The 15,286-nt window shown below is 46.3% G+C and overlaps 1 protein-coding gene across 7 annotated transcripts in view; it reads left to right on the top strand.

The window, feature by feature from the left end:
- The window catches only part of KCNMB2 (potassium calcium-activated channel subfamily M regulatory beta subunit 2), a 1,082,301-nt gene that overhangs the window by 997,175 nt on the left and 69,840 nt on the right, over window positions 1-15,286 (top strand). For all 7 annotated transcript variants that reach the window (XM_085635406.1, XM_085635408.1, XM_085635411.1 and 4 more), the window contains one exon: window positions 9,098-9,293. In XM_085635406.1, the coding sequence (XP_085491532.1) occupies window positions 9,098-9,293 (196 nt within the window). The remainder of the gene's footprint in view (window positions 1-9,097; window positions 9,294-15,286) is intronic.

Genomic DNA, 15,286 nt, shown 5'->3' with positions numbered 1-15,286 from the left:
TAACCCCACACAGTAATACATCTGGGTCTTTTAAAGGACCACGTGAGGTTATGCCTTTTCTGCAACAATCATAAAAGGTAGAATGGCTTCCCAATTGCTCTATGTAGTTATCCTATATTATACATCCTGTTCCTGAACCTATATACATGCTCTAGCGATTGCGGGTGGGGCATAATACTGCTGTTCATATGTATTCTGGAATCTGGAGTCAATTACCTGGCCCCAGTTTTACCAACTCTTAACAACTTGAGTGCAGGCCTCGGCGGGTATCCGCTGCTGGCCCAAGCCCAAACTTCCTCCTTCGAACAACAGCCAATGTTGGAGTTCCTTTCAAAGGATCCTCCAGGGCAAGCACTGGAGGCCACCTTTCTATTTTCGAATGTTATGGGCTGAAGCAGAATCACTTCTGCTTGTGCCAGCACACCGTCCCCTTCATCTGTGACAACTGAGCACTACACGGTGCACTGACATCACAGAAAGTGAAACCAGTGGGCACCATTTCCTGATCAGTCCCATACCCTGCCTCTCCCCCCCGAACAAGTCAGGACGGGAGAGGCCATGTTAGGAATGTTGCCTTTCCGTAGTGGAAACCATGCTTGGGGATAGCCCTTAGAGGATATCCCCAATTACTGATCCACTACACTAGACATGAGGGATGTCTTTGGGCTGCAAAGTGGCTCCCCAGGACATGGGCTTTTGCAGGTTGGGGTTTTCCCCCATTCTACTGCTCCCGAAGGCCGTAGAAAGCAGACTAGGAATTAAGGAAATTTAATTAAAAAGGGAGATGGAGCATCCCACCCTAGCATTTGGCCATACCCAGCGCACCAAAAGGGGAAACCCAGTCTTACTGCCCCACACCCATGGACAGATTTGGGTTTTCCCAAGTTTGTCCCTTGTGGTCAGAAATCTCTCTAGACACTAGGGATTCCAAAATGGTGCAAATAAATGATGGGGTGGCCGACCCTGACATTGGTCCATACCCCCACCAAAAAGGGGCAATAGAGTTCATCCTGCTGTCTCGGGGCAGATATGAGGTTTGCCCTGATTAGAGATTTTGCCCCCAATCTGCCCATCCATGTGTAGGAAGAACACTAGACACCAGGGATTTTATAGTGGGGCAAAAAAAAGGGGTGGGGGCATCCTACAACAGCATTTGTCTATACCGCCACACCAGTCTTTCTACTCCTCTATGGGTTGATTGGGGGTGTACCACAATTCTACCCTCTGGGGGGGGGGGGGAAGCCCACTATATACCAGCACTCCCCAAAAAGAAAAGGAAAAGAAAGTACATGCCACATGAGGCCTCATTGCTTCAACAAAGGAAGCAACAAGGCCGCTAATAAAATATGCACGCTCCAGGAGAAGTGCCCCATAATGCCTTGTGGGTCTTCGAATAGAAAAAACCTTTTCTAATGCTTCTGGTGGCCCCAGGACCACCACCATCTACCTAAAAAAGTGCAGGGCAGTTGCAGGAGCATCACAGCTTTCCCAAAGAGGCCCAAAGAATATTAATAAAAGTACTGACTGTAAGTTTAGTGGGAACCAGAAAGGATGATCAAACCAGGATGTTCTTCAAGTATTTGAGCGTTCACAATGATGACAAGAGAGTCAAGCACTAAAGTGGAGTGTTTAGTTCCCAGCAGAGGGTTAATGAGTACCAATTACTTGTGCAGGTCACACAACTAATGGCCCATTTCCTGACAGTCTGCAAATGCGACAGAGCGCCCTGTCTGCCACACCCTTAGTCCTTCTGCATCACTTAGAGGCAGGCAGACCATAAGGCTTCTATTGACGGGCCCACATTGGCCCACCCTAGCATTTGGCCATACCCAGCACAACAAAATTGTTAAACACAGTCTAACTGCCCCCCACCCCCACCCCAATGGACAGATCTGGGTTTTCCCAAATTTGTACCTTGGGGTCAGAAAGCCCATTAGAAACTAGGGATTTCAAAATGGTGACCCAGGCATTGGCTCATTCATCCACTTAAAAGGGGCAATAGAGTTGTTGCTGCTCTCCAGAGGCAGATACAAGGTTTGCCCCGATTAGGGATTTTGCCCCTAATCTGCCTGTCCATAAGTAGGAAGAACACAAGACACCATTTTATAGTGGGGAAAAAAGGGGTGGGGCATCCTACCACAGCATTGGTCCATACCACCACACCAGAAAATGCCCAGCAGCCTTTCTGCTTCCCTAGGGGTTGATTAGGGCATACCATAATTCTGCCCTCTGAGCGGGTGGGGGCAAAAGGCTCACTAAACACCAGCACTGCCTCAAAAGAAAAACAAAAGGAAAATAAAGTGCATGCCACGTGAGGCCTCATGGCTCTAACAAAGGAAGCAACAAGGCCACTAATAGAATATGCAGTTTCCCGGAGAAATGCCCCATAATGCCCTGCAGGGCTTGGAATTGACAAAACTTGTTCTGCTGGTTCTGGTGGTCCCAGGACCACCACCACCACCAACTACCTAAAAGTAGGTTGGGGGAGTTTCAGGAGCATCACAGCTTCCCCCAAAAAGGCCCAAAGAATATTAATAAAAGTACTGACTGTAAGTTTAGTGGGGCCCAGAAAGGATGATCAAACCAGGATGTTCTTCAAGTTTTTACGCGATCACAAGGATGACAAGAGAGGCAAGCACTAAAGTGGAGTGTTTGGTTCCCAGCAGAGGGCTAATGAGTATTATTATTATTATTATTATTGAGTCTTGTATAGCGCGTGGTTACCCTTGGGCATCCCAGCGCTCGTCCAGAGTACACACCAAACCAGCAGAGCACTAAGCAGGGAACAGATGAGTCTTTAAAAGTTTGCGAAATCGCAAGGTGCCAGTTTCGGAGCAAAGGGCATGCGGAAGGGAGTTCCATAATGCTGCCACGTTGACGGAAAATCTTCTACCGCCAGTCCTGGCTTTTTTTACTTTCGCGACTTGCAAGAAATGTTGGTGGTCTGAGCGGAGGGTGCGAGAGGCCTTATAAGGTTGGACCATACTCCGCAGGATAGGGGGCCCTTTTCCCTGCAAGATTTGTGAGCCATGCAGAGTGCTTTAAACTTCACCCTCTCTCTCACAGGGAGCCAGTGGAGCGCCTTCAGCTCAGGTCGGGCTGACTGCCGCCTGGGAAGGTCCGTCAAAAGCCTGGCGGCAGCATTTTGCACTTGTTGCAATTTGTTTAGAGTTGATTCTGGAGCCCCCAGAAACAGCGCATTGCTGTAGTCCAGCCGTGAAATGATGAGACCCTGGATTAGTAACCTCCTAGTGGCCATCGGGAGGCGGGGTAGGATCTTCCGGGCTGACCGGAGCAGGCCGAAACACACGCCTGCGGTCTTTTTTGCGTGTGTCTTGAAGGATAGGTCCTGCTCCAGCCACACCCCCAAGCTCTTAATCTCCTGTTTTGGGGTAGGTGGCGCTCCCAGACAGCTAGGCCAGCTACTAGGGGACAAGGAGGGAGGGGAGTTCCCCAGCATCATCAGTTCGGTTTTTGAACCGTTCAGTTTAAGTGCTGAGTTGCACATCCAGGTGAAGACCCTGGCTAAACATGTGTGCAGCAGGTCGGGTTGGTTCGCCGGCTGGGGAAGCCCAACCACCAACTGGGTATCATCCGCATAGCTGATGATCTTGATACCCAGTGGCAGTACCATACTCTCCAGTGGGGCCATATAGATATTAAATAGTGTGGGGCTCAGCGATGAGCCCTGTGGCACACCACACTGGAGGGGAACCGATGTTGACTTCTCGTGGCCTTCCCAGACCTCAAACGTCCGATCTTCTAAGAAGGACGCGAGCCATTTCAGGGCCAACCCGGAGACCCCCACCCCCGACAGCCGCTGGAGTAACACCTGATGGTCTACGGTGTCAAATGCCGCACTAAGGTCCAGGAGGATCACTGCCACCGATCCCCCTGAATCCAAAATGCTCCTGGCATTCTCCACGACTGCCAGCAGGGCAGTGTCCGTCCCCTGGCCAGGGCGAAATCCCGTTTGGGAGTCACCCAAGAGAGAGTTGGATTCCAGAAAACCTGAAAGGCGCCTATTCACAAGTTTCTCCGCCACCTTGCTAAGGCCGGGGAGCAGGGAGATAGGTCTAAAATTAGCAAGGTCAGCGGGGTCCAGGCTGGGCTTCTTCAGGAGGGCCTTAACTACCGCTCCTTTCCAGCTGGGAGGCACAACTCCTTGGGTGAAGGATAGGTTCAAAAGGTCCGTCACTGGGCCGCCGATGGTAGAAGCTACCTGCTTCAGGTATTTCATCGGTACCGGATCTCTCGGAGACCCACTCTTCAGGGTCACCAAGACCCCAAGAGCCTCGTCCACAGTGACTGGACCAAAGGAGTCCAGCTCTGCTGTCCTCACCCCAGGCTGAGACCCAGGGTTGCATTCGGAGGATTGCTCCTGCGCTAACCGAGGGAGGGACGCCAAGATGTTTTCTATCTTAGATTTAAAGAACGTGGCTAATTCTGAGCATTTTTCACGCGGGTTGTCATGAGTGACCGGAGGTTCGGGGGTTTGCAGAAGTTCTCTGATGACCTTAAACGACTCTTTCGAGGAATTAGAAGAGAGTCCTATTCTCTCCTCAAAGAACTTGAATTTCGCTGCCCGGATGGCGGATTTGTAGATGTTAAGTGCTGCCCGGTATTCTCTCCGGCTCACTTCGCCCCAGTCCCTCCTCCAGATCTGCTCCTGCCTCTTGCAACCTTCCTCAAAGCTCTGAGCTCTGGCGTGTACCAGGGAGCTGAGCCCACTCTCTTACCCCTGGTGAGTAGTCTTTTCTTAGGGAGGATAGCATCGAGCGAGTTGGTCAACCAGGTGTTTAAGTTCGCATCAGCGACTAGCGGGTCAGGCCCGGGGGGGGGGACGTGTCGCCTCCAAGTGTACTGCCCAGGTATCCACTGGGAGCCTAGACCAGGCTCTTTCCACCGTGTATACTCTAGGTGTAGGTACCACTGGGACATCAAACTGCCACAGGGTCGGAACCATAAAATGATCTGTCCAGGGCAGAACCAGCGCGGGCAGTACTTTAAGGCGTTCCGAGTTCGAAAAAATGGGGTCGAGCAAGTGTCCCTTCCCGTGCGTTGCACCTGAATTGACCAGGTTAATCTCGAATGCTTTCAGATCACCCTGAAGATCTACTGCCAGAGAGTCAGAGGGGTCATCAAAATGGATGTTAAAGTCACCTAGTGCCACAAAGTTGACTGTGGAAGAGGCAAGAAGCACGACCGTTTCAAGAAAAGAGTTGAGGAAGTTGCCCATGGTCCCAGGTGGGCGATAGACAAGGAGGCCTGCCAAGGAAGCGGTATGCGACAACCGTAGAGAGAATTGACAGCTCTCACAGTCGCTCATCCCTCCATCCTGGACCTTACAGGTTAACGTATCCCTGTAAAGGATGGCAATTCCACCTCCCCGCCCTACTGGTCTATCTAGGTGAGATATAAGAAAGCCTGATGGAAGTGCTCTGACCATATCCGGGCCGGAGCTGGAAGAGATCCAGGTTTCTGTTAAAAACAAGACGTCCAACTTGTGGTCGAGAATGAGGGAATTAATTTCTGTCGCATGACTAGGGAGGGACCGACAGTTCAACAGGGCCATTGACAACAAACAATTGTCTTTGGCCGTTACCAGACCCGTATTACAGGCCCCGCAGGGCAGGAACGGTTGCCCTCCCTCATGAACATACCTACATGCGGCGAGTTTCGGTGGCCGCCAAAGCATGAGCTCATCCATCGTGTACCTGATGAAAGCCGGAGATGGCATCTGTGAGTCGGGCAGGGGGACCGGCCCTATGCCCGTCTGGGCCCGGACGGGCACAGACGGGCTGAACTCTGGCGTAACTCCGGCGTCAGTCCGGCGTAACCGCTGCGCGTGACCGCTGCGCGTCAGCATGGCTCCCTATAAGCACGCCTGGCGAAATAGAAAGGGGACTAGAGCGCGCGAAGGATCACCCACACCCAATATGGCCGCCACGAGTCGGGGGCAAAGGACCCGCAAAGTGCGGTGTTTTTCAGGCAATTATAGTGCAGGTTAGATGTCAGCAGTGCGAGTATGCGAGGCCAGGCTTAAAAACAGGGGATAAGTGTCCAAACACAAACTAAAGTAAAAGACAAAAACGGGTCATTAAAAACACAGAGCTTCCACAGGCAAGCGCTGCAAGTATGGCGACACCGCTGGAATAGAGTACCGATTACTTGTGCAGGCCACACAACTAATGGCCCGTTTCCTGACAATCTGCAAATGCGACAGATTGCCCTGTCTGCCACACCCTTAGTCGTCTGCTCACTTAGAGGCAGGCAGACCATAAGGCCTCTGTTGACGGGCCCCCATTGGCCCACCCTAGCATTTGGCCATACCCAGTACAACAAAATGGTTAAATACAGTCTTACTGCCACCCCCCCCCCCCACCCCACCGCAATGGACAGATCTGGGTTTTCCCAAATTTGTACCTTGGGGTCAGAAAGCTCATTAGAAACTAGGGATTTCAAAATGGTGACCCAGGTATTAGCCCATTCCCCCACTGAAAAGGGGCAATAGAGTTCTTGTTGCTCTCCAGAGGCAGATACGAGGTTTGCCCCGATTAGGGATTTTGCCCCTAATCTGCTTGTCCATAAGTAGGAAGAACACAAGACACCATTTTATAGTGGAGGGGGAAAGGGGTGGGGCATCCTACCAAAGCATTGGTCCTTACCACCACACCAGAAAATGCCCAACAGCCTTTCTGCTTCCCTAGGGGTTGATTGGGGCATACCATAATTCTGCCCTCTGGGAGGGTGGGGGGGGGGCAAACAGGCCACTAAACACCAGCAATCCCTCAAAAGAAAAACAAAAGGAAAATAAAGTGCATGCCACGTGAGGCCTCATGGCTTCAACAAAGGAAGCAACAATGCCACTAATAGAATATGCAGTTTCCTGGAGAAATGCCCTATAATGCCCTGCAGGGCTTGGAATTGACAAAACCTGTTCTGCTGCATCTGGTGGCCACAGGACCACCGCCAACTACCTAAAAAGAGGTTGGGGGAGTTACAGGAGCATCACAGCTTCCCCCAAAAAGGCCAAAGAATATTAATAAAAGTACTGACTGTAAGTTTAGTGGGACCCAGAAAGGATGATCAAACCAGGATTTTCTTTGAGTTTGTAAGTGTTCACAAGGATGGAGCATGTGTTATACAGTTGGGATTGCAGCACCATCTAAGGGTTGAGTTTATGGCTGCGGTTACAGTGCCCTAAAGAAATCTAAAGGAAGATATAGCATTCTCCAGGGGCTTAATATATGGTTATATGTTGTTTGATCAAAATGTTATGTCTTCTAGGGGCTGTTTTTATGATTGCGTTTTCATGACTTGTAAGTATATAAAAAAGCACTCAGACACATGTGAAGTTCATTTTGAAATGCTTTATTGATAAAATAGTGTTGACAGTGATTACTGATCAAAGTGCCTATGCCTTATTAACATTATTAAGTGCATTTACACATGCTTATTACTGATTATTGCATTCGCTCCTAAAATGATGATTTTTCTGGCATGTGGTTTGTTGATCTTGAACCTTTGACCAGGTCAATTGGCTTACCTGATGTGTTTATATGACCCTTTAGGGGGTCAGAGGTGATTACACAGTGTCATGAATGGCATTTCCTCCAGCCTTATGTATATTTGTAAATTAGTGATTAGTATTTAGTAATGTGTGTGTAATAAATGTACTTTTACTTTTCTAAAGAAAAAGCACAGACTGACAATTATTTATTGAGTGTTAATATTGCATCCCAGTGAAAGGTGATTACTAGCCCACACCACCTCCCTTGAGTAGGCCTTGGACTGTTCTGCCTCGCTACCCTGAGAGTCAAGCACTACAATAAACTACACTTGGTTCCTAGTAGAGGGCCAAGAAGTACCCATTACTTGTGCAGGGCACACAACTAATGGCCCATTTCCTGACAATCTGCAAATGTGACAGAGTGCCTGTCTGTCACACCCTTAGTTCGTCTGCATAGCTTAGGGGCAGGCAGACCCTAAGGCTTCTGTTGACAGGGACCCTATTGCCTCTGACATTGGGAGGAATCCTTTACTGGCCTGATAGAGTTGGGCCATCAGAAGAAGGGCATTACACCACCCACCCTATTTATGGTGGACAGAGTAATGTCCTTTTTTCTGCTTGTCAACACCAGAAAAACCTGGCAGTGAGGTACACAAAAAACAATAATGACCCAGACATCCTGGGAGAAAACCTCTAAGGCATGGAGGTGTTTAGTTGTTTTGTTTTTAAAAAGGAAGCTCCCACTTTACGAGTTTCTTTTTGAATAACTAAAACTATTAAACTTTTGGTACACCACCAACAACACTAATGACGAGCATCCACCAAACATTTTTTACCTTGAAGTGAACAGCTAAGACGGTGGTTCCCTTCAAGATATAGAGATGACTTCTGGCTGGCTATCATCTCTAAATCTGATGGCTGGTAGTTCATCAGGATGGCAAAAGTAGTGTCCTCTGCCACCATGACAGACAGAATATCATCTGTTAAACTCAAAATCAGGACCTTACTTTTTCAAATTGGCAGTCTCAGCTGAATTATCTATTAAGGATTCGTTCTTATCAATACTTTTTAAAATTTAGGATTATGGGTCTGATTTAGATATTGGCGGACGGGTCACTTCGTCCCAACGGTGATGAATGACCCATCCGCCAAAATATAAATCCCATAGGTAATTTCGGCGGGCGGGATATTCGTCACCGTTGGGGCGGGGTAACCCGTCCGCCGAAATCTAAACCTGGCCCTAAGTCTTTTTTTCTTAGTTGTTTACATCTATGGATGTACTCCAGTGACTTAGACTGAGCACAAAGGGTCCTAATGAAAGCAAGGAAAATGGGCCTCCACCCCACAGTTTAAGTACCAAAAATAACCATTATTGATTAGCAAAGAGCCTCTCAAACCCCTGGGACGCAGTGCCATTGCATGATTGATATCTATACCCATGATGTACTGTCTATAGTTTTGTTTCAGTACAGCATCTCACCTATCTTGAGTTATAATGCACTTAACAAGTTTCTAATAAATATTAATACTCCATGGGGAGAATTTCTAATGTTGTTAATATTATGACATGTTTTCTTTGCTCAGCGTTTGGACGCACGAGACGCAGTGTGTACTGTTGAACGCCTCCATCACAGAGACATTTAACTGCTCCTTCAGCTGCGGCCCAGACTGCTGGAAGATCTCGCATTATCCTTGCCTACAGGTTTATGTAAATCTGACTTCTTCCGGGCAGAAGTTCCTCCTTTATCACACCGAAGAGACAATGAAAATCAATTCTGAGGTAGGGGAATATGTTTTGAAGAAGCATTTCATTTCATTTTTTAGAAGCTTTTAGTTTTTAGGTCTGGTGTTAGACAAAACCTTTATTTATTTTACAGAAATGTTTTGTACAGTATACTTATAGGGACTTTCAATAGCCCTCTTCATCTATTGGTCTGTTGTTGTGTCATTCACGTTTATGCTCCACCTACTACAACATACAGCACGGTGAAGTGGGTTAGCCCAGTCAGCAATTGGTTAATTTCACTCTGAGTGAAGTCATTGTTTCCTTTCACAAGGACCACATCCGCTCACAAAGTAGTTCTCTTCATCACCAGAGACAAATATGGAATGTGACTTATTTGAGACAAAAAATATATTTTTGCTTTTAAAGAATGTTTTTTATTTTTAGATTTTCGATGGCCTGGTAGCCTTCCCAACAAAAAGGTTTTGCACAAACCATAATAACAAAAGGTGGTAACAGTTCCTTAAGGGGCAAAGGGGGGCCGACAAATGCTCAACAATCCATGACAAAACAAAATAACCACCGACAAAGCAAAAAGACTGACAACCAATGCCTTTTATTCATGTTGATGTGTGTATGTAATGGCTTTTATTTTATTTTGATGTATGTATGTAATGCCTTTTATTTTATGTTAATGTTGGCAGTGGGTCACTTGACTTATAAGCCTGCCTATTCCTATATGTTGCTGTTTAATTACTCATCTGTGAAAATAAATAGTTTCTTCATAAAGAAACTGTGTACCCGCCATGAACAGCGCATTTTGGTGTATTTATGAGGGCTGAGACCAAGGACGTAGGCCGCACGGTCATCCGAATGAGAGGGTTTTTAGTTGGGCAAACACCGGGTCTGTAGATAGCTGTTCCCATAGCACACACAGCAAAGTGCAGTCAATAAACCACCCGCAGCACTCGCCATCTGCCAGAGAGGAGGTTTTTGATAAGCACACGCTTCAGATGTGAAGCTTGCCTCCGTTCTGAGGCTCCCTGCTGGGATATTTTAAAGGGCAGCTCACCGCCTTTCAGATTAGACGCCCCACTGAAGTTATCAACACGCCTTTTTACCACTGATGCAGTCTGTTAACAACATGTATTCCTCCATCTTTAGAATTAGCCGGATAGGCTGTATGGGTAAGCCAGGGAGGGCTGTAGCAGGTTAAACTCTGGGACAGAGTGATAAGGAGGGCATTAGAGTCTCTGATGCATGTGCCCTATTTCAGGTCCCTCAGCAGCCTCCTTTACTTCACAAAATGTCCTGAAAATTGCACTTTTTAAGGAATCCTTGTACACTGAGCCTTTTCTGGCATCACCTGCCCTGTCTCCCTCTGTCGTTTCACTTCAACTGGCTTACGCTTCCCATAGTACAACACTTACCCCAACCCAACGCTGCCTGGCACCCAAGAGCTTGTCCATTAGTAACTACCCCAAGACGTCTGACGGTGCCACTTGGCAACACATGAGCATTCTACAAAACAAGTCATAACAAATCCATAATCCCTACATGCATTTTGAAGTATTCTGTCTTACATTCAGTGTGCAGTGCTTTTAAGGGTACCCCCCCCTTTTAACCTAGAAGAGGGACTGTGATGTTAATTTTAGCCGAAATGTGTGGTGAGCTGTTGTCTCTGGCACAGAGTTATTGCCTGACCAGCCCTTAACCTATATCTATTTTTTCAGTATTTTTACTTTTTCTTATTTATTTACTTTTTACTCTCCTTTAGTTTATTTATTATTTATTTTATTATTTATTTATTTAATTTGGACTGTCCTTTCGTTTATTTATTATTTATTTATTTAATTTGGACTGTCCTTTCGTTTATTTATTATTTATTTACTATTCATTTAGTTCGTTTTTTTCTGTCCTTAAGTTTATTTATCATGTATTTATTAATTAATTATTTAGTTTTTGCTGTCCTTTAGTTTTACTGTCCTAAACGTGAGCAATGGTACCTGAGCAGTTTACTTGAAGGAGAGAACAGGTTCAGAGCGTGCATGACGTGCGTGATAATCATAGGAAGAGAAGGACGTGCATGCACAGTGCAGCAGGAGACAGATGGCGTGCAGTTGGAAAGGTCTTCATCGATAACGTTTGCAGAGAACCAGTCAGCCGTGTGTGTAACATGAGGTGGCGTGCAGGTTCAAAGGAGGGTTCGATTAGCAGCTCCTGACCCCCTGGGCTGGATTTGAGCATTGGGAGATTTGAGCATTGGGAGAGAGTTCTGGATTCTTGAGGTATTCCTGCAGAAAATGTGTTTCCTGATGGACTTCTAACTATGGTCACTTTATCTACCAAATATTTTTTGGGGATATCCTTTTGCAGTGCCTTGTAGATGATTCAGGCAGTCTTGTATGTGCTTCTCGCCTCACGGGACAAGCAGTTCAGTGATAGCAAGAAAAGGGTGATGCGGTTGAATGTCCTTGAACTGGAGATAAGACGTGCGGTGGAGTACAGGGTTGCTAGTGTTGGAGCAAGTCATGCCCTTGTGAGGCCTGTAACTAGTGCATATCTGCCTTTACATCTGGGTACCAACATGGGCTGTGACTAGCATCCTTAGGTCTGACATGGAAGAAAATGTCTGATGCCCTATATGATTCTAAGATGGCAGGTGGCACTCTTTGCTATTGCCTGCATGCTTCTCTCTGACCTTTAATCTGGCAATTCAAATGTCCTATTGGGTAGAAATGGTTGAAAACAGGTAAATTGCCTAGATCAGTTTGCTCTTTAGCTACTTTTTCACAGGTGCAACTTACAATTGCGTTGATTTTTCCCCAAAACCATAGCATGTGTGTTTTCATGAAAATTATTGGCAAGGAAACATACCAATCAATTTGTACATATAGACCTGGACATTAGCTGGAATCTCTTTAGTTACATCAAGAAAGATATAGCAATACTTGTTCGGATGCTTAGCAGACTAACACCTCAAGCACATTGATCTGAAACTGGCAACGTTTTCTATAGTAATGCACTGTGCAAAAATATTGTAATTGGCTTTAGTTTATTCACCAGCCAAAATCACACACTACACTTTGAGATATCATTGCATGTGTAATTTCTAAAAACTATCATCTTCTCGCATTATTTTGATGATTATAAAGATCTAGGGCCATAGATGAGGACAGTAAGGGGACAGCCACCACAAAAAGGTGGCTGTCTTGTCCCCTCTCCTCCTCACAATGTCACATCCATCTGGGGGTCTCAATGCAGCCAAAATAGGTGGTGGACTGGCTATTCAATTTAGGATGGGTGAGGCCACCCCCATTTCTGGCGGCATCAGTTTTATGCAAGGTCCCCTTAGCTGGCATGGAGGTCCCGTACAGAAAAATACAGAAAATGTCCCTGACTTTGCAAAGACTATAGCTGGATGACTTTTCACTGCCAGCACACTGCTGGGGTCATAGTCAGGGAAAGGCAGCCTCTATTGGGCGGTATGGAAGCGCAACACTGCCGTCCGTATTACAAGTTTACTTCCCAATAAGCCGACTACGGCAGTCGGACTGCTGCTTAAAGATCGGTGGAAACAAAGGATTTGGGTTGCATACTCTCTCCTTTCCAGTTCTTCCCTGCAGATTTCAACGTGGATCCCTTTCTCCAGGTCCCCCTGCACAGGAGAATCTTCATCCTGACGAATTTTACCCCATCTTCGGCGAAATACAGGTAAGTACTGTGGTGCCATGTACCCATTACCTGGACTGCCCACATATGGGTTGGGCTCCGGTAATGGGTAGGTGGTATTTTTCCACATATATCATGCATATGTGTGCATTCGACACATATGGAGTTGGAATGTACACACAAGCATTGATATCTATGGAAACACATTGCCCACTGCCCAGGATTTCCAAAGCCACACTGCTGGAAACTCGTAATACGGCGGTCGGAAGGCCACAGGCGCACTGGCCTCCTAGCGGACATGGTCTTTTGGCGGCCAGAGTGCCGATCTCGTAATAAGACCCTAAGTGTTTAAATGTGATTGCTCATTGACATTTTGCTACTGTAGAATTTCCTCTGGCACACCAGCATTAAATACGACTTTTTATTCTAGCCATGAACCACATATGTACTCTGACGAGTTAGAAAATAAATCAAGCCAATTATCTCATTATATCACTGATTTCGGTTAACATTGTAAGAGTTATCTCACTGTTTAAAAGTGGATGTAGTATAAGAAATTAAAGCTCAAAACTGTGTAAAAATAGGACCAGTTTTTTGCTTGGTTTGTGTCACCGTGTGTGAGTGAAGCTTTGGATACATGCTTCAAGGGGTGTCACAAATAGCCTTTATCCAGGCCCAGGGTTAGTCACCAAAGATACAGGCCACAGCAGAGAAGGAACCTTATCCTGCGGCTACATTGAAGCCCAGAGGTGAGTTAAGTGTGGCAGCAGCCAGGTGTAACTTTGAGCAGCGCCGGAGGCAGAGAAAACAAGAATCCTCCAATCCCTTCTTTGGAGCGAGTCACGTGACCACTGCGTTCATCCATTCTAACCCTGTGGGCCACAGCCAAGGATGGAAGACTGCTTTAGTGGATGGAGGGAAGAGGGCTATCAGTGCTCTGGTGGGACAATAGTACATGACCATTCGGAACAAAGCATAAAACACTGGATTCCATGACTTACAGTAGCAACACGCTCCTATTAAGAAGGAGGGTTGAATCCAGGGCTGCTGTTGGAGTGTTTGTTTGTGTTCGAAAGGATCACAAAGGAAAAGTATGGCGTTCTGGGACAGTAGAGCTGTCTAAAAAGCCAGAAAAAGTAGGCTGTTCTTAGGTTCTTGGGTAATCCTTTTTTAGTTTTCACTGACCCTCACCAACCAAGGTGGCATGCTTCATCATTGGATCGTGGGCATTGGGTGGGTGATGCAATAGCAAACAGGCGTCTTATGGAGCAGTTTGCAGCGATCTTTCATCACGTACTCATGTGTCATTAGGTGACAATGAACACCCCTTAGAGAAAAGGTTTTTTCAAAGGGGATTAAAAAAAATAGAAAGGACAAATTAAGCTATATGTTTCTCTCCTGAAAGTGGAGTCATTTCATTGCCCTTTCCTGAACCGCAAGCGGTAAAACAGCGATCCTAATCCTTGATGCAATATGTCTCTTGTCTAAGGATCTTAATAAAGCATCATGCAGCCATTCTGCTTAGCCCAGCATTGTGTCTACATTTCAACTTCCTGCAAACATATCAGCCTTTTGACTCATCCTATGGTGAATAGTGCCCTGGAATTGCAAACCAATGGAATTTGTTAGAGCGCTGGTACAAACACATACTGAGATTATCAACCTCTTCCCATTTGCATCCAGAGTGAGTCATGTTATTGTAATCCTACTTGCAGGTTGGCTATTCTGCTTAATGCTTATGTTATTGCATATACAGGTTTGTTTGAGAACCAGGTTAACCTGAACTCCAAATCCAACATTGCCCTACCAAAGGTTTCTAAACCACTGCAGTTGGCCAGTTGCTAGTAATTTCACTATCACTGTTGTTTGCAACCTTATTATCTACTAGCTAGGCTTTGTGTCCAAACCAAAGCTATTCAGACTCATTTACCGTCCCTTGAATGTGTTCATTTAACATTTTGAATACAACAATTTTCTCAGTGATCCACCCATTAAGAACCAGGTCATCAAGCTAGCTAGTGGAAGTGGCAGGATATCTGTAATTTAGATCATAAGAGCAAGACACTGTCTGACTTTCCAAATGCCTCCTAACTAGCCTGCCAGCCATTAGCTACTTGGTTTCATAGACTAAGCGTTCGGATGGAAAAGGCCCTTCTGTTGTGCAGCACCACCACCATAGTCATGAGTTCCCAGGAAGATGTACAAGACCCAGTAGGGACGGGTAGGGGTATAGCTTCTGCTAGAATGTTTTGAATGTGATTCCCCTCCTATGCAACCTTAGTTTAGTAGTTGTGTCTGTGGGCCCTGAGTCAGGTCTGCTATGTCTGAGACGGTTTTTTTCATTTCACTAAGAGATTTTAATGTGTTCATTTTCTGGA

The sequence above is a fragment of the Triturus cristatus genome, chromosome 11 (assembly GCF_964204655.1).
Source record: "Triturus cristatus chromosome 11, aTriCri1.1, whole genome shotgun sequence".
In the NCBI taxonomy this organism is placed as follows: Eukaryota; Metazoa; Chordata; class Amphibia; order Caudata; family Salamandridae; genus Triturus; species Triturus cristatus.
Note: the sequence above shows the minus strand (reverse complement) of the source record. Positions and strands in the feature narration are given on the sequence as shown.